Source organism: Archocentrus centrarchus, chromosome 19, assembly GCF_007364275.1.
Source record: "Archocentrus centrarchus isolate MPI-CPG fArcCen1 chromosome 19, fArcCen1, whole genome shotgun sequence".
Classification (NCBI taxonomy): domain Eukaryota; kingdom Metazoa; phylum Chordata; class Actinopteri; order Cichliformes; family Cichlidae; genus Archocentrus; species Archocentrus centrarchus.
In genome coordinates, this window is record NC_044364.1 from 5,714,876 (window position 1) to 5,741,538 (window position 26,663).

Consider the following 26,663-nt stretch of genomic DNA (forward strand, 5'->3'; position numbering starts at 1 on the left):
CCCGTCTCAGATGTGTTCATGAGTGTCCATACATGACCTTGGGCATTCACAGGCAGCACAAAGGGATTCTCCCTGCCTGTCTCTGCCATTCTCCCATCATCACACACAGACTTTGTCCACACACTCTCTCACACACACACACACACAGAGTCACAAATGTTCGCTCTGTATGGTGAGAGCACGTGATTGGATGCAGTGAGCTGGTGATGCATGCTGAATGCTGATGAGGTTCTTTGGGTACTTTCTTGGGAAAAAAAAGGAGAAGCTGTAGAAAGCTTCCTCTGTGCCTCTAAGGCAGAGAGGACGGAAAGGAGAGGGTGGCATTCATCAATGTCAAACCCTTCTCTCACCTCCTGGTTAGCCTGTACCCGTGTGTGTGTGTGTGTGTGTGTGTGTGTGTGTGTGTGTGTGTGTGTGTGTGTGTGTGTGTGTGTGTGTGTATCGACACACATAGGAAATACTTTTCTCTGTGACTTGGCTGTTTTTTTCCTCATCACCAAATTCGTTGTCTTTGTGCCTCCGAGAAGTGAAGTATGCAGAACACTCCAGCTAATATGGCCTCTTTCTCCACTGTGTTGCCTTCCTGCTGTGGATGTATACACAAGCTGGCTTTGTCCTCACAGTGGCCCAGTTTTTATGTCTGTCCAGGCTAATGTGGTGAAAAATTAGCTTGAGGCACACCAGGGAAGCTTTTCGGGTCAGCGGCATGCAAAGCAGATTCTGGTGTGAGATGGCTGCATATAGGAAATTGCGAGTTAGTACACGGGATGAACAAACAATCATCTATAACACCACTCAGGTCAGATTATTCAGGTCTGCAGTAGCAAGGAGGTATGGGAGTTGAAAAAAAAGTTTTAATGCTAATAAATGCCGTGAAACCACACCGGTAGATGTGTTTGCACACACTTGTAACGCATGCAACGTGCAATACAAACAGATTTAGTGAAATCATGACATATGGCAAGGAAAACAAACACAAATACCATATTTCCATGACATTTTCTACAGTGTTGGACTGCTACATTTTAATGACATCATTTCATGGCGCCCTCTTTTCTTAATGCCATGTGACTGAACAATGAATGCCACCAGCTGTTTATGAAGCAGATGATGTTCGTGGTGAGGTTAGTGGATGAAGACATGAATTCCACATACTGCAGTTTAATCCTACATAGCACACATGTTGCACTTGAAATGATCTATTTATTTATTTTCTGTAAACCCAATTACAAAAAAAAAATAAAATGAAATGCTGTGTAAAATGTAAATAAAAACAGAGAAGAACAAAGAACACGGACATGTCAAGTGTTTAAACTGAGACATTTTACAATTTCATGAAAAATATTAGCTTATTTTAAATAACTTGTCTAAAAAAAAAAGGCAATGAAAGGCTGGAAAAGTAAGTGGTACTAGAAGCACAGCTGGAGGAGCATTTTGTAACTAATTATTTTACCTGGTAACAGGTCAATAACACGATTGGGTACAAACAGAGCATCTTATACAGGCAGAGTCAGAAATAAAGATGTGCAGAGTTTCAACAATTTGCAAAAAAAAAAAAATGCCTCTACAAATTGTGGAACAGTTGCTGAGAAATATTCCTCAATGTAAAATTGTCATCATCTACAGCACATGATATCATCAAAAGATCCCAGGAATCCTGAGAAATCTCTGTATACAAGGGACAAGGCTGAAAATCAGTATTCGATACCTGTGACCTTTGAGCCTGCAGGTTAAAAACAGGCACGATTCTTTCACTCGCTGCATGGGCTCAGGAGCACTTACAGAAATCACTGTCTGTGAGCACCGTTCACTGTGCCATCCACAAATACAGATCACAGCTCTATCATTGCAAAGAAGGAGCCGTATGTGAACTCAGGTGACGTCTCTTTCAGGGAAGGCCTTGCGTATTTCAGCAAGATGATGTTAAACTGCATACTGCATCTATTGAGAAGAGTCCACATACCGAACTGGCATCCAGCATTTGGTGCATCGTGGAACAAAAGATACGAGCAGCCAGAATCCTCTATCAAACAAGAATGAGAATCCCAACTTTTTAAGGAATTGGGGCTGTACTTTTCAAGGTGTTGATGTAGAATCTTTCCTGAGGTGTAATGGACATATTATAGTCAGATCCATATAAATAATAGTACATAAACAGGAGTGCAAGACCACACAACTAGAACTTGTTTCAGGCAGCTAATTGGAGATTAGGACTTTGGTGATCTCTTTAATGTAATGCCACTTTTGAACACTAACAATACGCCACTGACAAATATCAGAAATTATCAGTGGTATTTATTGGCAATAAGATGAATTTACAGTGCTGCCAGCTTTATCCTTTAATTCCGGCCATCAGCAGGTGTTAGATGAAGAGTCAACACTTGTAATAAATATAAATAAATCTCTGCCTCTTGCTTTGAGCTGTAGGTGGTCCTCTCTGTGTTCAGTCCAGGGTGGGATGCTCTGTGGTTTTATTTGACCGAGCTCGCTCTGACATTTGCACCACACTCCCAGTGGGTGAAAATATCCTACCGAGCATGCTTTTGCTGCCCCTCGTATTCATTCGATGGCTGAATCAGGGATGATTTTCATCCAGCAAAATGACTCTGCACTCACAGCCAGTCAGTGTCAGAGTTTTTGCTGTGATTGGAACGCGGCATGACAGCACATTCGTCTGAGATTTAAAGAAAAGCGCATCCTGCTGCATTGTGCTGAGCTGGGTACTCTTTCACAGCACTGACATGCAGATTTATGTTTGTTTTTTCTGATAAATAATACACTAGATTAAATAAAACACTGGGGTCAAGATCTATAAAGGAAGAGAGTAACAGTTACCTGAGATGAGCAAGATGTATTACACTGAGCAGGTATTTTAAAATTATATATAATTAATAGTCTACCAGCTCGGTTACCTCTAAGAATGAACTGAAATCCAGCTGTCTAACTAAAGACTCTTCGGGACAAGTGAGTCTGACATTAAATCTTCATGTTGATTAAATCCATCTCCTGTGGTATACAGCCCAGCATAGCAAACTGTCTTTCCATATTATCTGTGAGGGAGAGTATTTTCCACCACAGGCAGGGACCAGTGATGAATCAGATGTGATGACATCTAAATTGTGAGTCATCAAAACAAACCAGCCAAATGAATTAGATGTACCTTGTCAATGGGCTGACTCCTGAAAAGAGAGCACCCCTTCTGACAGCAATTCAATTGCTCGCACTGCCGTAAAAACACCGCAAACAAAATGTGTACATCATTAACATTTCAACTGACCTTTTTCTATGTCAAAATACACCCTGTGATGTCAAATAGCAGCACACACACACACACACACACTCTCACATATACAGGCACACAAACACCAGCAGATACCGTCCGTACTTGAATTAGAACCACGTATAAAAGGCTTCACTTCAGGGAACCACAGTTATTAAAGGCACTTTTGCTTATTTTCCCCAACTGACAGTTTCATTTTATCTGCCGTGCAGCCCATCAGACACACTCCAATGATTATAGGGCCATCTTGTGGTGCTCAGAGGCAATAAAGCCAGTCACGCGGCACTTCAAAATCACCTCTGTGCTATATGATGCTATATGAAGAGTATGTTTTTTAATGGTGATGAACCAAAATAATGGAGGTTGCTCAAGGTTAATTTTTGACACATATCTAGTGTGTGATACACGTCATCTCCACCTCCATTAAAGCAGTTCATATTTTTAGGTTAGGTTGCGTGATCTTCTCAGCACCTCCATTTCTACCCTTTCTTCACACCTCCTAAATAATCCCATCATGAGACTGCCTTCAAAGGAAGTTATTAATAGAAGGAAATTTGCTCTGCTTTTTCTACCTTTACTATAGCCACGTACATGACAATAATGCCCCATTTTAATGGTAAATGTGTCTTTATTAGTATAATCTTCTTCGCCTGAGCTCTGAACAGGACTGATATGTTTGTTGTGACAACCCCAAATCCAACAGTATTTCAAATTTATCACAGTTGCACTGGGACAATAATATTTATCAAATGCTGATGTTTATGATTGAAACTATTCTGGGTGAGAGCCTGAGTCATGTAAGGGTGGAATAGAAACATGCTTTCAAACATAGATTTTTTTTAACATATATGTTTACATAGTTGAATCATACTTCTATATGTAGTCTTAAACTTAATTAAGATAAATTTGTGGAAAATAAAAAGAAACTCAATGAATGAATGTCTCCTGGATACTTAGAGCTAAAATATATATATATTAAGAAAGGAAAGAAAAGGACTAAGCACTGTCATCATATTGAAAACTCCCGACCATAATTATTTTGCAGTTTCACAGACAGCAGAAATGAAACTCTCTCACTCACTCTCAATCTCATGTAAACTGTGTCTTTGGGATCAGCTATTGTGGTCAGTGCTGTATCAGCTGATTCCTCAAAGACACACAAATCCCAACAGCAGGCTGCAGAAGAAGGCTGAAGGTTTCACAGTGATCCTCATCTTCACCCATGTTAACCCTCCTCCAAAAAATACTTTAAAGAAATATAAAACAGGAAAACAAGGGATTCAGCATCAGCCAACATAAGTAGATCGATTAAAGTAAGTAAAGTTTATTTAAAATTTACTTTTCAGGCATGTAGTCACAAAGCGCTGTACAATCACAATAATATAAACTATGAATAATTACAGTAAAGTATAATAGAAAAACAAAATACAGTTAATAGCGATACAAAACCAAATGAAAACGCCACAAAACAGAATAAAATACAGTAAAACAAATTTGAAAAGTTATTATCAGTGATAAGCTCAACAGAAAGCTAAATAAAGAATTTGACAGTATCCTCATAGATAGATAGATAGATAGATAGATAGATAGATAGATAGATAGATAGATAGATAGATAGATAGATAGATCTACTTTGGTCTTATAATTAATTAGGCCGTTAACTTATATTTGGGGGGCACTAGCTATATATAAACATAATGATTTATATTATCTGGCACATTAACCCAGGGCTTGTATTGTCCCTGGGGGTTAGAGGCCTCATGTCAGTGATCTGCTTGGCCCAGTTGGTGATGCCGCCTTGTATTCATCTCCCCGTGAGTTTTGTTATGCATATATCGAAAGACAAACAGCAGCTTTGTCCTTGTGCATTAGGTCTTTGTAACTATACCTGTTCAGCTTTTGAATGCAGGCTAGGCCACAGAAATGCATGTGAAGTTGTACTTTTTAATGAAAGTTTTTAATGAAAGCTGCTGCAGCAGAGGCCGTGTAACCTGGCGTTGGGCGGGACTTGGACTTTTCATTGAAGTGTGACTGAAGCCACTCTCTCCTAGATCACGGAGTGGGGTCAGGGGCCCCCTTCAGGTCTTGGAAGGCGTCTTCCGCCGAAGGTTATTAGGTTGCTTTGCGCCGCAGACAAAAAGACATGCTTACAGTTTAGATACAAAGTTGGGCTAAACTTTAGGTTTTATTCTGCCAGCACTGCGTTTCGCTGCGTTTACTGCCGTTTTGTCTTCAGCCTGTGGCTGGCCTGAGCCTCCCTGGCAGGCATCATCCCCCTCAGTCAGTCTGACCGCCCACAGTACGGTGGTGCTGCGGGGTGGTGGGGGAGAAAGTGCTGCTTTGTGAATGACGGGATCTGCGGAGGACAGAAAACAAACTTTACCAATAATATTTCCGACTGGGAACTGATTTTGGATTCACTTGAGAAGTTCGGACCGCCAAACAGGCGATACCTGGCCGAAGAGGACCGAGAAAAAGCTGTAAGTCGCGACGCTTTTTAGGACCTTGTGTGGCACTGATAGAAAGCAGATTGACAGCCTTTTTTTTTTCGACGGAAAGATGCATGCATGGCAGCCTAACCGTGACCGGAATAAGTGCAGAGAGATGGCAGATAATTTGGGGGGAAGAATTTAACTCCTCAGGCGTTCCCCCTTCCTCTCCAAAGAGCGACTGTCGTGCAATCTAATGTAACCTCTTTAACACGCACATTTAAAAGCTAACGTTATATTCTGTGAAGATTTAGATTTATATTGATTTAGAAATGTGGTTAGTAAATTCCCATGTGCCTAAATAAATCCTGGAAAATGATAAAGCTTTAATGTAGTTCAAACTGTGTGGCCATTTGGTTTCTTAGTCGCATTTATTCACTTGTGTGGCATTTCATCGTTTCATGCAAAGTTTCCTTCTGCTTGCCACTGCGTTTCGCAACAATTCATGAGTCATTCAGAAGACGTGCATTCCCACTGTCACCATGAACAAAAAAAATACACTCATAGAGGAGTCATTCATGGTGTTATGAGGCTTCTCCTCAAGTGGTGAACAACTGTGAAATGTCATTTACTCTCTTTTTTTTTGGGGGGGGGTGTTGAAATCACCATATTAATACTCCTTAACTGAGTTTATGTCACTGAGGAATGCAACTGGTGGTGATGTTTTTATTTTTTTATTTGTCTTTGCAGAAGCTTCCAACCTGTTTCAGTGAAGCTGTAAATCATGGTGGTCAGTGTGGCCTGCGTCGCCTGCCTCTGCCTGGTGGTGATGGTCAGTGGTGACCCCTGCCTCATCATCAGCGAGATCAATGCCGACAACCCAAGACTGGACATTACTGAGTTCGTGGAGTTGTATCACACCAGCGGACAGCGGGCCTCGCTGGACGGGTACACCCTCGTGTTCTATAATGGAAATGGAAACATAGCCTACAAAGTGCTGGACCTCAAAGGTCAAAGCACGGATGACAGAGGTTTCTTCCTGGTGGGCTCGGTGGACATGCTGCCTAAACCGGCCATCCTCCTGCCGCCAAACACAGTCCAGAACGGCCCAGATGCCATCGTCCTCTACCGCACATCTGCTGCTCGCTATAGTGAAAAGATGAACGTCACGGCTGTTGGGTTAGTGGATGCTGTTGTCTACATGACTCGCCGCACTGGAGGTGCAGAGTTCCTCGCTGAAATTCTGACACCTGGGGAGCCGGCCTTTGTTGAGGATGAAACGGCGCTCGAGGGGGATGAATCAATCGAAAGGTGCCTGTTGTCTGAAGATCGGTGGGGCTTTCAGGTGTCCTCACCCTCCCCTGGTCAGCGAAACAACTGCACCCCACCTGCTGCCCCATCAACCATTCCTTTAATTACTGAGCTGAAGCTAGGTGGAGGGCAGGTGGATGGGTTGGTGGAGCTGACGGAGGCTCCAGCTGCAGGTCCTCTGGTGCTGGTAGTGTGGGACGGGAAAACAGACAGGGTTAGTGTCAGTGTGAACGTGGATGTGGACACCTCCAGGAATGGATTGATCTCTGTGACCATAGAAAAGAGCTACATGAAAGGTTGGTGTACTGAGCTAATAACTTTAATAGTGTAATTTAAGCTTATTGTTGTATGATTGTTCTCATAATGGTTTCTTCTCAGGAGATGAGTCTGGGGCAGTGGCCATTTACAGTGGAAAAGCTACAGACTTTCCTGTGGGCAGTCCACTGAGCCAGATACAGCCTCTAGATGCGTTTGTGTATGCCGGACCTGGAAACAAGCCTAGTGCCAACCTCACAGAGACTCTCATACCGGGCCGGCAGCCGTACCAGCTGAGCAACAGGCAAGACTTTTTGATAGTTTCATGTTTTCCACAATTTTAACCAGCTCGGCTTTGAATGTTCAAAAGAATCATTCCTAGCATGGTGGCACTTATGAGTTTCGTTTTTTTTGGCAATCATCAATATTCTGTGGTTATTTCTAATCCAGTAGTTTCAAGTGTTGTGCAACACTGAGCGTGCGTCACTCAGTGGAGGGGACAGGGTCAGCTTGTGACCACTGTTCCTCTTTTCCTTAGTGCGTGGTTACAGTGGAGCTGTAGTCAGAAGCAGCCATTCATTCAAGCTGATATTTGCACTTAAATTTGACCACTGCATGTAATTAACACCTCCCTGATGATAAAAAAAAAAAAAAAATGAGCATGTTTTACAGCTGTCTTATCTTTCTGAGGCTGTGCTTGTAAGTGCAGTAGTGCCCTGAACGGATGAAGATTAGAAAATGTGTGGTTTGTCGTTATGCGGAAATTTTGACCTGCAGGACAACAGTTGTAACAACATGGACTAAAGCAACGCAAGCAGCATGACTAAAAGCAGCAATTACAATTTAAGGTTCTTATTATTGGGTTTTTGTTTGCCTGTAGTTAAAATATGTCATCCATCATTAACTGGTTTCTTAATGATTCCTCTATTTTGTCAGTTTGAGAGAGGGTGGCTTCTATCTCAGTCGCTGTGGTGTGGCTAACTGGGCCAGAGACCCTGGCATCTTTTGGGAGGCTCCACAAACTCCTGGGCTGCCCAACCAGTGCCCTTGGCCAAAAATATGCCCTCACAGCAATGGTAAGTGTTTCAAATGCTTTCAAGGCATGCATGTATGTATGTGGCTTAACCTGAATAAAGCTGGTGACCCAAAACCCGCTATTTAAGTCCGCCGCCTGTGGCGCACGTGTAGTCGGTGCATTGTAATGTAAAATTGGCAGGCACGCAGACATCAACACGGACCCTTTAATCTATGGTCTGATGACAACATTTACACAACTTGGACCCAATCAGACTCACGGACACGGGAAGGATAATCAAGATTTCATGGTATTGGTATGCATTGTGCACCATTAATGCAGAATGATATATAGCCTGCAGGTTTCGAGCAGCTTATGCTGCCAAACGACAAACACCTTTTTCAGATAAAGGCCTCGTTTGTTTCAGCAAGACATCACTAAACCACATGTTGCATGTATTCCAACATGACTCCAGGTGCTAAACTGCCCTGGCTGCAGTCCAGACCCGTAACTCACTGAAAACATTGCATTATGAAACAGTAACATGACAAACGAAACAAGTTTGGATTTATGAAAGTTATCATCCACGAGTCACAAGACGTAGGACAGACAGGGAGACAAAAAGACTTTGATGTCTAGAAATAAGGATAAAACTGCTTGATCCTTCTCCCACAATTTACTGCAAAGTTGTGGTGCCTTTGTGTGTGGTATTGTGAGGATTTGCCACTCTCTTTATGTGACGAGTCGTCACTTGTACCATCCCAACGAGCACGACCGGCAGGAAGGATACCGCTTAGGAGCTTCGACTTCAATAGACGTGAGTGCAGCAAGGAGACATTGCCATAATAAAAAAAAGAAAAACATCCAATGAGTGTCCGTGGGAAAATTTGGATGAGCTATTAGCAGGAAAAGACTATTGAACCTTTTGGCACGTGTAACATACGGAGATACATGCATAGACGTGCAAGCATGGACGCTTTCAAATTGATATTTTTTTGGTATCTATGCAGGAATTTTCCCAAAGAGACAATGACCTTGGTTATTTGGAAGCTGGTGGCTAAAAAGCAGATGGTATGCTCTCAGTTATTAGTGACCAAAAACTGATACAAAGTTGCAAACTGCATATCTAACAGGAACAAAATGTGTTGTGTTGTTTAGATAAATCAAATAAGATTTTTATGAAGATCCTGTGGTCAGAGTGAAAGCTCAGGAGTAGCTAATAAAAAGCAAAATGTGGTAAGATTTTCTCATCTGTCCAAGAAGACTTTGCGATAAGACGCTGGTGATTAAGCTCAGCCTGTAAGTGGCTCAATCATTTCTGATTCTGATGTTTATTAATGCCAGTATGAGCCTTATATCAGCCTTTATGCATGTTTTTGCAGCAGGGTTGAGTTTTCTTTTTTCTTTTTCTTTTTTACTTGCACACTGGAAATTGTTGGACTACAGCAAATTTATCTTTAGGAGAAATCTGAATTGGCATTTAGAGAAACTGGTTCATACTACTTTGTAAAAAACATATAATAATAATAAAGTCATAACATATATTTGACACAAAGTTAAACTATTTACTTAATTATGGCTGTTGTGATTCTTCCTCAGGGTGAGATTTGGGTTGTTTATCCTTGATGACAATGTGTGGGAACTGTACAACGCCCACCACTTTGCACATGCTCTGTGTGGCAGTGGCTGCCTAACAAATGTATTGTCTAGGCATGCCTCCACAGCATTTAGGATCACATTAATAAGGCAAAACTTTCAAGGAGGCTGTAGTCACAGTTAGGAAACAATAGTGATGAAAATCAAAAATCCCAAATGATCAATTTCCTTAATACCCCAAAATAGTTTCAGTTATTAACTGCTGATAAAAGGGCAAACAAGTGGTGCTGGGCACAACAAGCCCGCCCCCAGCAAATGTTTTAGCTGATTTGAACGTCTCACAACGTGTCACTCTCCAAACATTGAATGATCGAGATGACACTTAGTTAACTTTAATTTTATGGTCATTTTCATGGTTTGTAAAAGATTTATCTCTTATAATGAGAAAATATGTAATTTGTCAGGTGGGCGATAATGGGGGAATTGAGTGATCGTATCGATTGAGTCAAAAGTTGTCATTAATTCGTGTATCTGGATCATATCCGGGTCACATGTACATGGACAATAGTGATGTGCTTCTTACTGCAACAAATAAGGATGATGTGTCTCTTTTCAGCTGAGATATGGCCAAAAATATGTGATAAATGGATTTCCCATGTTAAATTCAAGTAGCCTGCAGATCTAGATGCTGTTTGGTTTGGTACTATTTCTTGGGCCTCCACAACTGTACACTGAAACCGACACATTTTGTGGGAGATTTTAAAGATATAGATTTTTGACATTTTGAGGGGTGGGGTGGGGTTGTTTTTTTTTTTTTTTTTTTTTTTGTTTTTTGTTTTTTTGCCTTGACCTTACCCCAATTATGGCAGAAATTTAATCAGGTGATCTAGGGGTCACTGCCCATCTTTTGTGCAAATCTGGTATGAATCGGACTGATAGCTTTGCTGTAATGTTGTTAATTAACGGACAAACATACCAAAAACTTTTTTTAAATCAGCAAGTGAATATGAAAGTGTTTGAACTACTAGTAAGGCTGCAAAATATAATTAAAATACTAGTTTCATTATATGTAGTTCACTACTCCCCACCGTGTGGGACTCGTACTGGCTAATAAGCCATACTACACAGTGGTTAGCAGCCAGCTAGCTGGCAGACATGGAAAAATATCTGACTGCATCATCAGCTGTAGACTTATTCATGTATTTTATCAAGTGAGGCACCTCAGATCAGTGTGTTAGGATTTATGAGGCAGTCCTTGGAAAATGTTCTCCCCTGTAAGGGGTCCCACACCCCTAAAAGCTTGAGAAACCCATAATATGCTTTGTAGGTGGTGCATAAAAACTTCCTCTCTGCTGTATGGAAAACAGACACTAACAGAGGATGAGCAGCAACTTTTTAGAAGTGAAAAATTGCTCCAAAAGCAAGTCAAGCCAGACTCTGATGGAAAAAAAAAAAGTCCAACTGTACAGCATCCAAAAGCTTCTCTGCAGCCTGGTACAGAAACACAGCTGTGACCTGTGTGGATAGTTTCCATCGAGGTGTAGCCTCTTCGATTGACAGGTGTGCAGTCATGGTCAGCATGTGGCATCACCTCTGCTAATATGGGTCACTGAACTGACCGTCTCCACTGTGCCGTGTGATTGGTGCCTTTTGGAGCGTTTTTATAGAGTTATCTGTCTAATATGGCTCGCTGTGTGGTACAGACCTTCCAATAATTCTGTGCCAATTTGTTGGGTTCTCACTGAGGGTTTTAGGGTTAGGGTAAATTAGGTGTTTACTAAAGCTGATTAGTTAGACAATGGCAATATATGAGTTAGTTTTATGGGATATGACTGTGTTTGTTCTATAGTGGTGGAGCTGATGGATGGAGGATTTTGTAGCCCCAAGCAGTGTTCTCATTGAGCACCCAGATGGCCTGTGGGAAGTAGCTTCTCTTGAGCCTATCCATGTGGATCCCCGGGCTACAGTAGAGCTTTCCTGAAACAGGCAGCTATCCCGGTGTTTGGGAAAATATGGTCCTTATTAATAAATTATGCGGTGTCAGTCTTATTAAGCATGTAGTGTCATAAAAATTCATGTTTTGGTGGTACTTTGTAGAAGCCAGTTTGGGACAAATGCAGATATTTTCAGTTTCAGTCAGTCTTTTATTGCATCCCTAAGTGATACCCCGTTGCATAAATATTGCATGCAACACAAATAATCAGCTAATAAATTTGGTTTTAAGTTTACATACAAACATCATGTCAAAGCCAAAGCTTCCCTCTCCTCTACATCTCACCTGATTTCATCTGGTGCTGCTCATGTCAAAAATAACAATCGACTCTCATCCCAAAAGTAGCAAATATTTTCAAACTGTGTAACCTGTTTTGACATGTTGGAAATCATTTGTGTGTGGTATGTAACACTGCCTGTCATTTTGGTATTAATAGATTCTAGGGTTAGCGAATGCTGCAGTAATAACAGATATACACTAGTCATAATCAAAAGAATGCAAGTTTATATTTTAAATAGCTTTTATAGTTCAGTATCAAAATATATGGCAACTGTGATAGGCTCCAGCTGCTCTGCAACCCTGAATTGGATGAGCAGAAGAGAATGGATGGATGGATGAAAATTTATGAATATGCAATCTGTTTAATATGAGGTATAGTCTCTGGACGTTACTTGTACAGTGCCCTCCATAATTATTGGAACATAGACACAATTTCTTTAGTTTTGCTTCTCTACACCACCACAGTGGGGTTTAAATCAAACAATCAATATGTGACTGAAGTGCAGACTTTCAGCTTTAATTCAGGGAGTTTTATAAAACCTTTGCATGAACTGTTTAGCAATTACAGACATTTTTATACACAGTCTCCCATTTTCAGAGGTTTAAAATTAATGGGAAAAGCTAACATAAATTCCCTCGAGTTGCTCCGTGAGGATGTTAGACAGACGATGATGTGTGCTTTGGGTCACCACCAGCTTCTCTCTTTCTTCATACTTTTCTCTTCCCATCTTTCTGGTACAAGTTAACCTTCAATTAAAAGATGTTTTCTTTTTACAGACCCGTGTCGGCTCTATTAGATGTTTTCTGGCAAAGTCTAATCTGGCCTTCCTGGTCTTAAGCACACAGTAATCAGTGGTTTCCTCCTTGTTGTGGACTCTCTGTGTTTCCATTCACGATTGTAGACTTTGACAGTGACACACCTGCCTCCTCAGTGTGCTGTTGTTGGGGATTTTTTTTTATTGTTATGGTAGTAGTAGTTACAGTATCATTTAGTAGTAGTACTAGTGGAATGATGTTGCTGTATGCCTAGGCTAGTAGTTTAGAGCTGAGGCCTGTCATACTTACATTTATTCCATGCATGAGGCTGTATATTCAGTTAGACACGTCATATTTATATTACATCATATATTACATTATACTTCACTCTATGTCTATACACATTTTGAAATGTGATTCAGCAGACTGACCATGTTTGGATAAGATAAAATATTAGGGGGATAAATTTGATTAGAGGGTGGCGACGTCTAAATGTGACATTGTGACAAATGTCTTTAACCTGGAGGTGACCGCATTATTGATTAGACCTGTCGGACTTGTCAGAAAGTAAATGTGTGTTTTAGTCCACTTCAGAAAGCAGCTGGCAGTTTGCCTGGAAGTGGGTCAGTTGATGATTGGGTTTCAAACGGGAAGAGAGTATGCAAATTAGCGGGGATCAAAGAAAGGGGCAGAGTTATTGCTCTGGGGACATGGACATGGACATGTCATGGACATGCAAGACTGCAGCAACAGCTCAGACATGCGTGCCAGCATCCAGCATGGCAATGGCCTGGTCTCAGTCAGCTTAAAACTTGAGTCACTTTTTTTTGTCTAGTATAATGCATGGTAAATATATAAAGGACTTCCTCTGTGTTTGCACCGTGCTCTGAGGTGCACTCATCTACTTCAGAAGTTCTTTAACATTTTTTCTCTAAAATATTTTTTACATTGCTCTGTAATATTTCCCTTTTTACAAGTATGAAGCAACTGTGTGATCTTCATCTTCTTCTTCAGAAATTGACAAAATCTTGAACTTAAATATGAGCATGAGATCACTAGTGTTATAGATTACCATCCATCCATCCATCCATTTTCTTCCGCTTATCCGGGGCCGGGTCGCGGGGGCAGAAGCCTAAGCAGAGAAGCCCAAGCTTCCCTCTCCCCAGCCACCTCCTCCAGCCCATCCGGAGGGACCCCAAGGCGTTCCCAGGCCAGCCGAGATACACAATCTCTCCAGCGTGTCCTGGGTCTACCACGGGGCCTCCTCCCGGTGGGACATGCACGGAACACCTCACCCAGGAGGCGGCCAGGAGGCATCCTAATCAGATGCCCGAGCCACCTCAACTGGCTCCTTTCGATGTGGAGGAGCAGCGGCTCTACTCCGAGCCCCTCCCGGATGGCCGCACTCCTCACCTTATCTCTAAGGGAGAGGCCAGCCACCCTTCGAAGGAAACTCATTTCTGCCGCTTGTATTCGCGATCTTATTCTTTCGGTCACTACCCAAAGCTCGTGACCATAGGTGAGGGTAGGAACGTAGATCGACCGGTAAATCGAGAGCTTCGCTTTTACGCTAAGCTCCCTCTTCACCACGACGGACCGGTGCAGCGTCCGCATCACTGCAGAAGCAGCCCCGATCCGCCTGTCGATCTCCCGTTCCCTTCTCCCATCACTCGTGAACAAGACCCCGAGATACTTAAACTCCTCCACTTGAGGCAAGAACTCGTTCCTGAGCCGGAGATGGCACTCCACCCTTTTCCGGCTGAGGACCATGGCCTCAGACTTAGAGGTGCTGATTCTCATGCCAGCCGCTTCACACTCGGCTGCGAACCGTTCCACTGCGAGCTGGAGGCCCCCCCCTGATGAAGCCAACAGAACCGCATCATCTGCAAAAAGCAGAGATGAGACTCTGAGGCCACCAAGGAAGAAGCCTTCCGCCACCTGGCTACGCCTAGAAATTCTGTCCATAAAAATTATGAACAGAATCGGTGACAAAGGGCAGCCCTGACGGAGTCCAACACCCACAGGAAACAAATCCGACTTATTACCGGCTATACGGACCAAGCTCTCACTGTGGTTGTACAAGGACTGAATGGCCCGCAACAATGGGCCAGACACCCCATACTCCCGCAGAACCTCCCAAAGAACACCCCGAGGAACACGGTCGAATGCCTTCTCCAAGTCCACAAAGCACATGTAGACTGGTTGGGCAAACTCCCACGCACACTCGAATATCCTTGAGAGGATAAAGAGCTGTTATAGATTACATCATCTTTATTTTTAACACGCATATTTCATGACTGAAACGTATGAGGTAGCTTTAAGAGTGGACATCATCAGTTGTAGGAAAATATTACTGTGTTGTTGACCTGCATTTTCCTCTTTTACCCAATGAATTCCTTCCTTTATGCATCAGTGGTTCCAGGAGGCACAGATTCATCGCCTCACCTCCCACCCTGGGGGAATAGTGATTTCCTGATTAATGAGCTGAACACTGACACACCTGGCGCAGCAGAGGACGGAGAGTACATCGAGCTGTGGCACCCGTCAGGTCGCAGAGTCTCCTTGCAGGGCATCTGGATACTGCTGTTCAGCGCACACAATAACCGGCCATACAGGGAGATCAGCCTGAGTGGACACTTCACCACATCCAAAGGGTATTTTCTGCTGGGCAGTGACAGGTTGGTGCCAGCCCCATCACTTCGCCTGCCTCCCAACACCATCCAGAATGGACCAGATGCCGTGGCGCTCTATCGTAGCCCTTTTGGCCCACCATCAGCCATGCAGAGGGGGATTCCTACCAAAGGCCTCCTGGATGCTGTGGTTTATCGACAGAGAGGATCAGACAGGGAAGCACAGGAGCTGAGTAAAGCTCTGACCCCAGGACAGCTGCCACTGCTGGAGGACCCAGAGGTTCTGCCTGGTGATGAGGCCCTTAGCCGTTGTAGAGGCCTTTACCCCTATGACCTGTCTGCTTTTTCAGTGAGTATTAAGATTTCAGAAAATAAGGCAGCAAGTCAGGATTGGGTGGTTTACTATCTTTTCTGTATTTGTCAGACATTATTAAAGTTAATAAAGTTCTGTGTCTTGCGCCATTACGTTTAGGTGGCTCCGCCAACCCCTCTGAGGGAAAACAGCTGCCCTCGGCCTCCCCCTGCCCCTGAGGGTGTGGTTATCAGTGAGGTGGCTAGCAGCCACTGGACCAATCACAGCCAGCAGCAGGACTTTGTGGAGCTGCATGGGCCCCCTATGACAGACCTGCAGGGCCTGGTACTCTCTGTGTTTGACCAGGAGCGTAGTGGGACCGTGATTGCTCTTCCTTTGACTGGATCTATTGACCAGGATGGATTTTACATCATTGGAAATGTCAGCAGTGCAGGTGAGAGCAATTGAAGATTTTGTTGCTGCAAGTCAACCAAATCTCTTTGTCTTCTTCCCTGTCCTCATTTTTGTCTCTAAACCCCTTCACTTTCTCTGTCTGCATAGATCAGACCTTCCCAGAGGGCTCCACGGTTCCAGGACGAGGAGCTGTAGTCTTGTGCTACGACCTGTTCAGTGTCTGCAGAGCTGGAACTGCTCTGACCAACTCCAGCCTCAGAGATGTGCTTGTGTTTAGTGAAAACCAACACCTGCTGTTCTCTCTGTCCACCACCAGAGGGAGACAAGTGATGCCAGCGCTCAAGTAAACAGACTGAACTCAAACGCATGAATCGCAGACAGCGTTTATGTTTTTGAACTTATAGTTAATGATGTCTCACACAAGCACAGTTTTGTAGTAATATTTGAAAACTTATTACAAAAAGACTTTCTTATTCACAGAAAAAATGACTTAAACTGACATCTTCACAGGATTAAGCTTTTTCATTAGTTGTATAGTACGTATAGCTGCCTCCATTACATTATAATAATGCAACACACTTCAGTGGAATAAAATCATAGAAACTTGGAGCATAAATGTTTTCTAATCGCAGCAAATTCCATATTTTGTGAATCATGGTCTGTCAGACTTGCACATGTCTATGATTTGAACAGAAAAACACATTTCAAACAGGCTTCACCGCAGGTAATTAAGGCTTAAAGTAAAAGTAGAAAACCATTATTTTCCTCCAGGTAGCAGTAAATGGTTCAATCAAGAACAAGCAGTTGGAGGCGTGTGTGTGCGGCGTGTATACTGAACTGGATTTCTGCTCATATTCCATCAGCACAACATTGGAGAAGACCGGGAGTGATGGCCAGATAAAATCAGACAAAAGAGACTATGATGTCTGTGCTCATTGCTGCGCACCATTCGACCTCACAGCAAATAAATTGTTGTTTTCATTAAGATTTTTAGCTTTTTGGGCTTAAAAAAACTTTTTTAAAAAAGGATGGAAAAGGATATCCTGGTGGACAGCGCAAAGATCAGATCAATAGAGGTCAGGGTCCAAGAGTCATAATCAGATGTCTGAGGGAAAATAAATGAACTTCTGTACAAAGTATAGGTTTGGTTTTAGTTGTGATTGATGGAGCAATCACAGCTGGCACAAAATCAGGGAGAAGGTGCATGAAAACTGTAGTCAAACTTATCAGAGTAGTTGGTATGCATTTCTGCTTGATACGTAACCATTCTGATTATTGCTGCATGTGTGCTCAAACAACGTTCTGCTTGTGCTGTATGTGCAGGTCAGTGGAAGATGGTCCCGTCTCACTTAGCCGGTGTTCATGCTGTGAGGTGAGGAGCCCCTCCTCCTGGACCACCTCCTCTCCCACACCTCACAGCACCAACCTCTGTCCGAGCTCCGCCTTCTCAAGTCAAATTGATCTTTGCCTCGGACCCATGTCCGCTGACTGGCAGGAGCAGGTGGGAGGTGAGGCATCTTGAAATTAACATTTATAGAAGTTGGGGGGGGGGGGGGGGGGGGGGGGGGGTTATGGTACATGGAAGTGCCTTAAACCTGCATTCTTTCTAATTACCAGCAGAGGGCACCTCTGTGGTTGCAAGAAAGTGTGTGTCTGACTTTATATTAGTAACACTGCAGCAGAAAACGGTGCACATTACTGGACTGGAGACTTCTTAATGAGCATTTTTCCTCTTTTTTTTTTTTTGTCTAATGATAACAGTATTTAAATGCTCACACACTTACTTTCTCTTTTTCATAGACTGCAGTGGTCTGATCCATGGGAAGAGGGTCTCTGAGGTGGCAGACTACTTAGAGCAGAGATGTCATTGTGGCATTTCTGCACTCTATCTCCAAGGTGAGGCACTTTTACACAAAACCAGCCACATTAGGCAGATATTCAACAAAAGAATCTAGCACCTCATCCCTGCTCTTTAAAACGGTGGGGGGAAAAAAAAGGAAGATTACGATCTCTGGTGCCACAGTTGGCTCAATCAGTGTTGCAGGAACACACAATTATAACTGAATACAGGTGTATTTGGGTGCAGTTGATATAATCGGCTTCAGTATAACCAACCAGCAGCCGAGTTTTCTCGATAATCAAACAGTTCTTTTTTTTTTTTTTCTTTCCTAAGCTGTCCATCGCTCGGATGCTATAGCAGCCCCAGCAAACACTATCAGCTCTAAGAGCTTATCTTTGCAGAATGAAATCATTTGGAGATAGGCGGGCTCGGGTGTAGCTTGTTTCCTTTCATTATTATGTCCTGTATCCCTCATGTATACTGAAAAACTGCCACAAATTGTACTGTTCCATCTCCCAGGATGTATGTGTCTACAAAAAAGGAAAAAAGCACATCCTGAGCAATTTTATTTGTAGAAAGTGAAACATTTGTCTATCTGTTCCTGTCCAAGGGGCAAACTTTTCTTGTGTGTCTGGCTGGCTGCGAGTTTGGGGGAACATTCAGGCTCTGTCGGCCCATCAGAGGGCCCTGATCATCCAGACGTCACACATGAACCCGCCGTCCACCCAGGGAGACGTCTGCTCCTCTCCCACCATCGATCGTTACACAAGCACAAGTAAGAACGTCATCATCATTTAAAAATGATTAACTAATGCAATCAGTCAGTAGCCTGTAGTCTGCAGTGAAAGTCTAACCTCCTGAGTATGGTCCTAAAATTCACTGCAGAACAGAAGAAATGTCTTATGTCTGTACCTGCTTAAAAAGCTGATCGTGGCAAAACCTGTCAGATTTTGGCACACAGGAATTACTCGTACATAGTTTGACCTCATTATTGTAAACTTTGGTCATGGTTCGATATGAGCGTCCACCATTGTAAAAGCATGTACAATCCCGGGTTCCTACAAAGCTGGGACGGTGTGTAAAATGTAAATAAAATCAGAATGCAATGATTTTCAAATCTCACAGATGCATATTTTATTCACAATAGAACACAGAAGCATATCAAATGTTTAAACTGAGAAAATGTACCATTTTAAGAAAAGTTTTGGCTTATTTGATGACAGCAACGCATCTCAAAAGTTGGGACAGAGCTTCGTTTACCAGCGTCCCTGCTAAACCCAGCTATTAATAAGAATCCATAAATGTCCGGGAGAGGAATATGGTCCCATTCTTGTCTGATATATTCAATTCAATTTCAATTTCCACCAAGCAGACAGAAAAAAAGGATCCTGTAGGATCCTAGCTCAACAGTCCTGAGTTGTCTGTTGTATTTTTTGTTGTTTGTTCTGAACTGCAGACAGGCCAGTTCAGCACCTCCTACTATGAAGCTATGCTGTTGTAATAGATCCAGTATGCAGTTTAGCATTTTCTTGCTGAAATAGCTTTCCCTGAAAAAGATGCCATACATTGCTCTACAGCAGGGGTGTCAAACTCCAGGCCTCAAGGGCCAGTGTCCTGCAGGTTTTAGATGTGTCTCTGCTTCAACACACCTGAGTCAAATATAGAAGTCATTAGCAGGACTCTGGAGAACTCGCCTGCATACTGAGGAGGTAATTCAGCCATTTGATTCAGGTGTGTTGGATCAGGGACACATCTAAAACCTGCAGGACACCGGACCTCGAGGCCTGGAGTTTGACACCTGTGCTCTACAGCCTCTCACTGTACCCTTCAGCATTGATGGCTGCCTTTGGCTCATTTTAAATGGACTGTGGCTTTTCTGGATCATTTTCACATATGGCTTCTTCTTTGCGTGATGGCGCTTTAACCTGCATTTACGGACGGCCCAGCAAAATGATTTCTTGAAGTATTTCTGAGCCCGTGCAGTAATTTCCATGGCAGAATCATGCCTGTTTTTAATGCGGTGTCACCTGACGGTCCAGATTCTCCAAATGTTGTGATATTATGTACTGTAGATGATGAGATATTCAAAGTCTTTACAATTTTACATTGAATAACATTATACTATATTCACTTCTGAGAAACTCAGCATCTCCAAGATGTTCTTTTTACACCCAGTCATGTTACTGACCTGTTGCCAATTAACATAATTAGTTGAAAATGTTACTAGGGAGGAAAAAATAAAATTTGCAGTGCACCAGCCTCCTGCATGAAATCTGAAAATACTTAAAGTAATCATTATGATCCTAATTGTTAGCTCCCATCCTAATACAGGATTGAATTACATGCAGGTAATCCAACTTTACTGGTTCTATACTAAATTACTGCTGCTGCATTTCAAGTGTTGAGAGAGTAAATGCTTTTATTGTGAAACAATCATAGGAAATGTGATGCCTTTTTCCACCCTCGTTAATGTTGACAGTTGGAGATTGTTCAAAACTTGTCTAAAAAAATGGAGCTGGTCCTTTTAGATTAGAATTGCTGCAGCAGGCTGAAGACCTTTAACTTCACTGTTTCTATTACATGGTATATGCAGCATATAATTAATCATCGTATTTCATGCATGATTTATAAATGTCAATTACTGATGGACCTCCCTAATTAAGGCGTACTTTAGTATGAAATCTAACCTGCTGTTACCAGTAGTTTTTCTGTGAGTTTAAATGTTAGAACACCAGACATAGTTTTTAATAACAGATATGAAATACACAAACTATCCAGAGATGCTAAAACATTTCCCAGGTGCGATGTCCCAAAAGCCCAAAAAAATAAAGGAAAGGTCTTTTTTGGAAAAAGAGGTGGGTTTCTATGCATAGGAAGATCTGAAGAAAACCAATTCTGCTGCAGTTTTAAAGTTTCTCCTGATGTTTAAATTGCTGTTATTCTTAAAATTACTCACTTTTTCAGAAAGTGTATGTTATGGCCTTTTTAGGGCTGGCTAAGACTCAGCATGAACAAAACATCCATCGTCCCCAAGTCCCAAAAAGCCACAGGAACAACGTGTTAAAATGTTAACATTTGTTGTTTGTTTGATAGCTTTATAAAAATTCAGGAGTTGAGAATGAGAATCAGGGTTAGCAAAGGTCAAAACAAATAAATCTATAAAAAATTTCAACCAACCAAAGAGCACCAAACTACAGCAAATCAAACAAATTACCTCCTTATGTAACCTAAGCATGAGAAACCCAGGTCATAGTGAATGGCAGCTCACCCCCTCAAACACCTTCAGACTGACAAGTAAAACATATGGCTGGTTGGAACGTGGGAAAGGTGAGTCATCTGTCCAGGACAACGGCCTTGTTGGCTTGTTACTCTATTTATAAAGTTGTATGTTGCCACACCAATCACAACCAGGACAGCGTAACTTACCTTTTGTCTTCTTTTTAGCATCTGCCCTGGGGTTGCAGATTGGGCTGATAGTGGCCGTGATCCTGGTGCTGGGACTAGGAGCTGCTCTGTTCACGTATTTCTACAGGAGGAGGTGAGGACTCCTGCATTATCTCCCCCTTTCATACTAGATGTGATATTTTCTCTAATCTACACATGCTCAAAAGTATACGTACAGGCAAATATATACATACACTCGCTTAAATAAGTGGAGCTGTAGGTTCTACAATATCTTTTAACTTGACAAGGCCTGTTAACTTCTCGTTAGTGATCATGTTTGACTACAACTGGTAGTTTCTCTTTGCTGGCATGAAAAGGGTTTGTTTAACAGCACTCATTGGATTGACCAATACCCAGAACAATGGGAAAGTCCAAGGAACTCTGAAGATCTAAGAAGGAGAATTGTAGGTTTATACAGTTTGGCAAGGTTACTTGGAGCCATTTCTAAACAACTGCAGATTCCAAGATCATCAAATCAAACAACTGTATATAAGTACAAGTTATTCAGATGTGTCACCACTGCGTCAAGACCTGAAAGAAGACCTAAACTGTCGACCTCAGATGAGAGTGAACTGGTCAGGACCTTCAGGAATGCCCGGAAACCACCAAAACTCAAGCCTTCCATGAAATAGAAACTGTAGGAATACCAGCGTCCCTGTCCAGAGTGAAGTGAGTTTTACATCACCACGGACTGAAAGGGTGCCGACCAAGAAAAAAACCTCTTCTCCAAAATTGACACCTTGGCTATTTGGCTACAATGATAAGCGGTATGTTTGGAGGAGTAAAGGTGAGGCTTTCAAACCTAAGAACACTGTACCAGTTGTCAAGCATGGTGGTGGTAGCATCATGCTCTGGGGCTGTTTTTGCTACCAGTGGTACCGGTACATTGTGCAAATTAGATAATGAATAATGAAGGAGGAGGACTACCTCCAACTTCACCTCAAATCAACAGCTAGACAGTTGAAACTTGGACACAGTTGGGTGTTCCAGCCGGACAATAATCCCAAACACACAACAGAACTGGATTTGGAATGAATAAAGCAGGGTAACATTAAGCTTCTGGAATGGCCTTCCCAAAGCCACGACCTCAACCCTGTTCAGAATTTGTGGATTGTGCTTAAAAGCTGGGTTTGTATCAGGAAACCAACCAATTTAAATTAACTCTGGATTTCTCCTGCCAAGAAGAGGGGTAAAATATCCAGCTAGAATTATGCCAGAAGTTTATTGATGGCTACCAAAAGCATCTGGTTGAGGTGCAACTTGTAAAGGGATATTTAACCAAATATTAGTGGGGGTGTATGTAAACTTTTGAGCCTGTGTGGATTAGAGAAAATCCAAAATTTTAATTTTAAACTTGTGCACCTAATTCTTGTTTTTTAAATTTTATTTTAAGTCATTAAAGATGTATGCTGCACAGAACTTCTACCCTGGAAAGAGAACATTTCAAAGAAATCTTTAAAAGTTACCATTACATGCATGACCATGATGAATATCTATAAACCTCTGACCACAACTATTTTTGAATTTTACCTTTCTTCCTCTCAGCACTATTTGTGAAGTGCTGTGAGTGTTTCAGCACTCCTGCTACATTTGTAACAGTTTGCGTGTGCACAGTTTCAATTCAGCCACAGATCTCAAACTTGCACAGAGAGCAGACGTCAGCTTGTGTGTTGAGCTGACCTGAGTTTTATTTTGAGCATCATGATTAATGATGAGAGCTACGAGACCAGTATCAAATAGTAGTGTCTAAACCAGGAGCATGCAGTGGGTCGTCCCCTGATTTATTCCCTTGGGAAAAGTCTGTCATCATAAACTCACTGTAAAAAAATATCCATCAGGATGAAACTCTTTACAATTATGGCACCTGACATCTCCCCATCTTGTTTTTTGACACCAACACAACATTTGCTCACTACCCACCCTGCTTACCACAACTGCATGTAATGTGCATGGAGGAAGACTACCTACATGCAGGACACCAGGAGGCTAAGTAAAAGTCACAATCCAGATCTTTAATAAGCGAAGAACAGGCTGAGGGCATTAACACACACACAGACAACGTGGCAAAAAAATCACAGAGAGGAGCAGGCAAAGACCTTTAAATAGTAGAGAGGTCTCACAGATGGAAAGAACTGTGAAGATGAGGAGAAGAATAACAAATAGACACAAAGACCTTGAAAAACTATGTACACGACAAGATGCAAGTAACCGCTACCGAAGGGATGAAGTTAAAGTGACAGGAATACATGAAGACCAATGATTAAAATAACAAAAGAGGACATGACATGACAAGAACTAAGGGTCACCGATGGGACACATTGGACGAGACCCAAATGTAGCAGGAGCCGAACTTTTTGACCACACACCGTGTGTATTATTAGAGATATTTTAAGTGCATCTCAGAGTGAAGCAACATCAGTGTAGATTTAAGGGTGCTCAGGAGGTTGCTGAAGTAGTGCTCGTATATGAGGCAAGTTGAAGACATAGTGGGGGTATTCAAACGGGAAAATCACAAAACGTTCTGACTAAAGTTGTGAAGGATTTAAAGTTTGTATCTGGTAACGTTGCCGTCTGCATTCTCAGGCGTCCTCTGGACTATTACACCATGGAGCTGAGTGAACACGCAGAGGGACTGTCTGATCTATAATCCGGGCTTTGAGCCGCTGTTTTTGCACGTGGAAGTGCCCGTGTGCAGGGGGAAGACTTCAGCAGAGAGAGCGACTGTCGTGGGTAAACAGAGGGTTAATTTGACCTGTGGGTGACTAATTGTGCGACCGTTCTGAAATAAATGCCACCAAGTGTCCTTCTGTCAAAGTGACTTGTAATTGTTAACTGTGTGGTTGCATCCAGTGTGAGACGTGACATTTTATAACTTCAGTGACATGAAATTAGGCAACCAGTGTGCTGAATTTTTATGAAGTCATAACATTTTTCTAAGAATTGATGTACAACCCTTGCCTGTGAACAGTGCTGGTTACTACTTTTAAAAGAAAGGAAGATATAAGAAAGGGATTTTTTTTTTTTAAATACTTGATTTGTTGTTGTTTTTGTTGCTATGGATAAAGCCTTTAAGTTAAGAAATGTAAACAAGCATGCTTCTGATTTATGCAGAAAACCCAGCTGGCACTAAAGTGTTTTAACTCCAGGCTTTATAACGAGATTACATTTGTTCACTTCTGTTCTTTGACCTCCTGCCTTGTTTTCCTGCTATATATTCTGATAGATGACTGAACTGTAGTCAGTCAAAGGGCCTGATTGCCCTTTAAATGTGAATGTCTCTAACCTGTATCAAGTGTCTGTAACCACTTTTGTGCTCTTGCTCAAAGCAAACTGTTTACAATGTGTTGATTGAAAATTAGAAGAAGGGAATGTGTGACTCTTATGAAGTGATTCCTCAAATGGGGAGAATTTGTTTTTGGGGATGAGAGATTGCTGATAACTCTGTATTTCACTTGTGTTCTTAGTGGCTCTGAAACCTCTCTCGTGCCTTTGTCTCGTGTTTCATTCGAGCAGTTGTTTCTTCACTCAGTAGAGGGACAGTACAGCCATAAGCGTCAGTACAACAGATACCATGTTGGTATTCTCAGGGGGGAAGCATATGCTAGCAGTCTGAAATGATAAGTTATTGTAGGAATGCAGAGAGATTTTTATCACTTAGGTGAGTTTGAGTTCACTTTTGATAGATTAAATATATCAGACCTAAAAAAAAAAAAAATCTAAATTGGCAAGCTAATGTGCCTGTGCCGTGGATGATCTTGCGTGTGCCCCGTTATTGACAATGTCAATGTGCTGCTTGCCTCTCTGTGTTTTGCTTTACCCCTCCCCTTCAACTCTAATCTCGCAGTAAAATTTCCTAATACGACCATGTAAAGCTAAATCAGTCGTGTAAAATATAATTTCAGTCAGGACCACTATAGTTAAAAGAAAATTGTGATTGTTATTATTTTTTTAAATGTAGTATAGCTCTAGAAAAGCATGTAAATATGTGGAAAACCAGAGCTGGGGAGAGCAGCAGTGTCAGAAACAGCAGGGGGTGCAGGTTTGCAGAGGCAGCAACAACTGCGTGCAGGCTAAAGCAGCTTGAGTAGCGGTGGCCTAAATCAGACTGGATGTCGGCTGACGTGGGCTCGCATCGGGATCAACTTCGTGGCCTGCCTGAGCTGAGCTGTGCTTGATTGATTTTTGCAGATGTGCTGCTGCTTTCATATGACTTCTTTTCTTTTATGTCAAATTTGCCAAATTAAGGCATTTTTTAAAGCATTCACAGTGATTAAATGTGTGGATTTCCCCTTGTAATGTTTATTAAATGTATTTTCTGGTAAACCTGTATATTTTAGGTTTTGTGAAAAAAAAAAAAAAAAAATTAGTGCATGTAATAGGTTAGAAAGAGAAAAGGCAGGATGAAGAAGTTGATCATCAAGCTTACAAATGACATACGGACATGCAAATGAGTTTGCTGTTGAGTAGAACTTGATGTCTCTAACCTTTAAAAAAAACAAAGGATTCATGAGTAAATGGCTCGTGTAACACTACTGCATGTCAGCTTTTTTTTTTTTTTTTTTTAAACCTGAGTTGCTGTATTTACAGATTCAGGTTTGCAGTACTCAAACTCTTAACACAACTACAAATGAAAACAGGAGCTTGCAGGTCTCACTGTGTGTACATGCAGCAAATGTTCTCTGAGAATTTACACACACACACACACACACACACACACACACACACACACACACACAAAAATGTCACAAGAAACACTGGAAAAAATAAACTTTGTATCATCTGCATGCACAAGTCACGAATTATGTTTTGTTTTGTTTTTAATTTCTGCTTTATTTTTCCTCTTCAGTGTCTTGCACATTTATTTTAAAAGAGTTACAAATAAATTTGAACAGTGTGCAATTATGTTTCAGCAACTTTTTTTTTTTTTTAACGTGATGTGACAGCTTTCTGTACTTGTTTGGTCCGTTACTCATCTTTATCACCCATCTCCATTATTACCGCCTTATTCTGCTCATATTTATGCCCTGAAACTCTTTGTGTTTCCCTTTATTGACCCTTAACGTGTCGTGTCAGCTCTTTGTGGTTTGACGCCGGCTGCATGGTCGATGAAGAGACGAGGCAACACTGCG

The 26,663-nt window shown here is 42.0% G+C and overlaps 1 protein-coding gene across 1 annotated transcript; it reads left to right on the top strand.

Moving 5' to 3' along the window:
- The first annotated feature begins 5,349 nt into the window (after window positions 1-5,349).
- On the top strand, window positions 5,350-26,258 carry LOC115797780 (uncharacterized). Its single transcript, XM_030754276.1, has 12 exons — window positions 5,350-5,760; window positions 6,460-7,316; window positions 7,399-7,579; window positions 8,212-8,351; window positions 15,328-15,893; window positions 16,017-16,290; window positions 16,398-16,593; window positions 17,574-17,758; window positions 18,051-18,146; window positions 18,701-18,865; window positions 21,535-21,628; window positions 24,118-26,258. The coding sequence occupies exons 2-12, from the start codon at window positions 6,494-6,496 to the stop codon at window positions 24,179-24,181; spliced, it is 2,784 nt and encodes a 927-aa protein (XP_030610136.1). The 5' UTR covers window positions 5,350-5,760; window positions 6,460-6,493; the 3' UTR covers window positions 24,182-26,258.
- The last annotated feature ends 405 nt before the right edge of the window (window positions 26,259-26,663 follow it).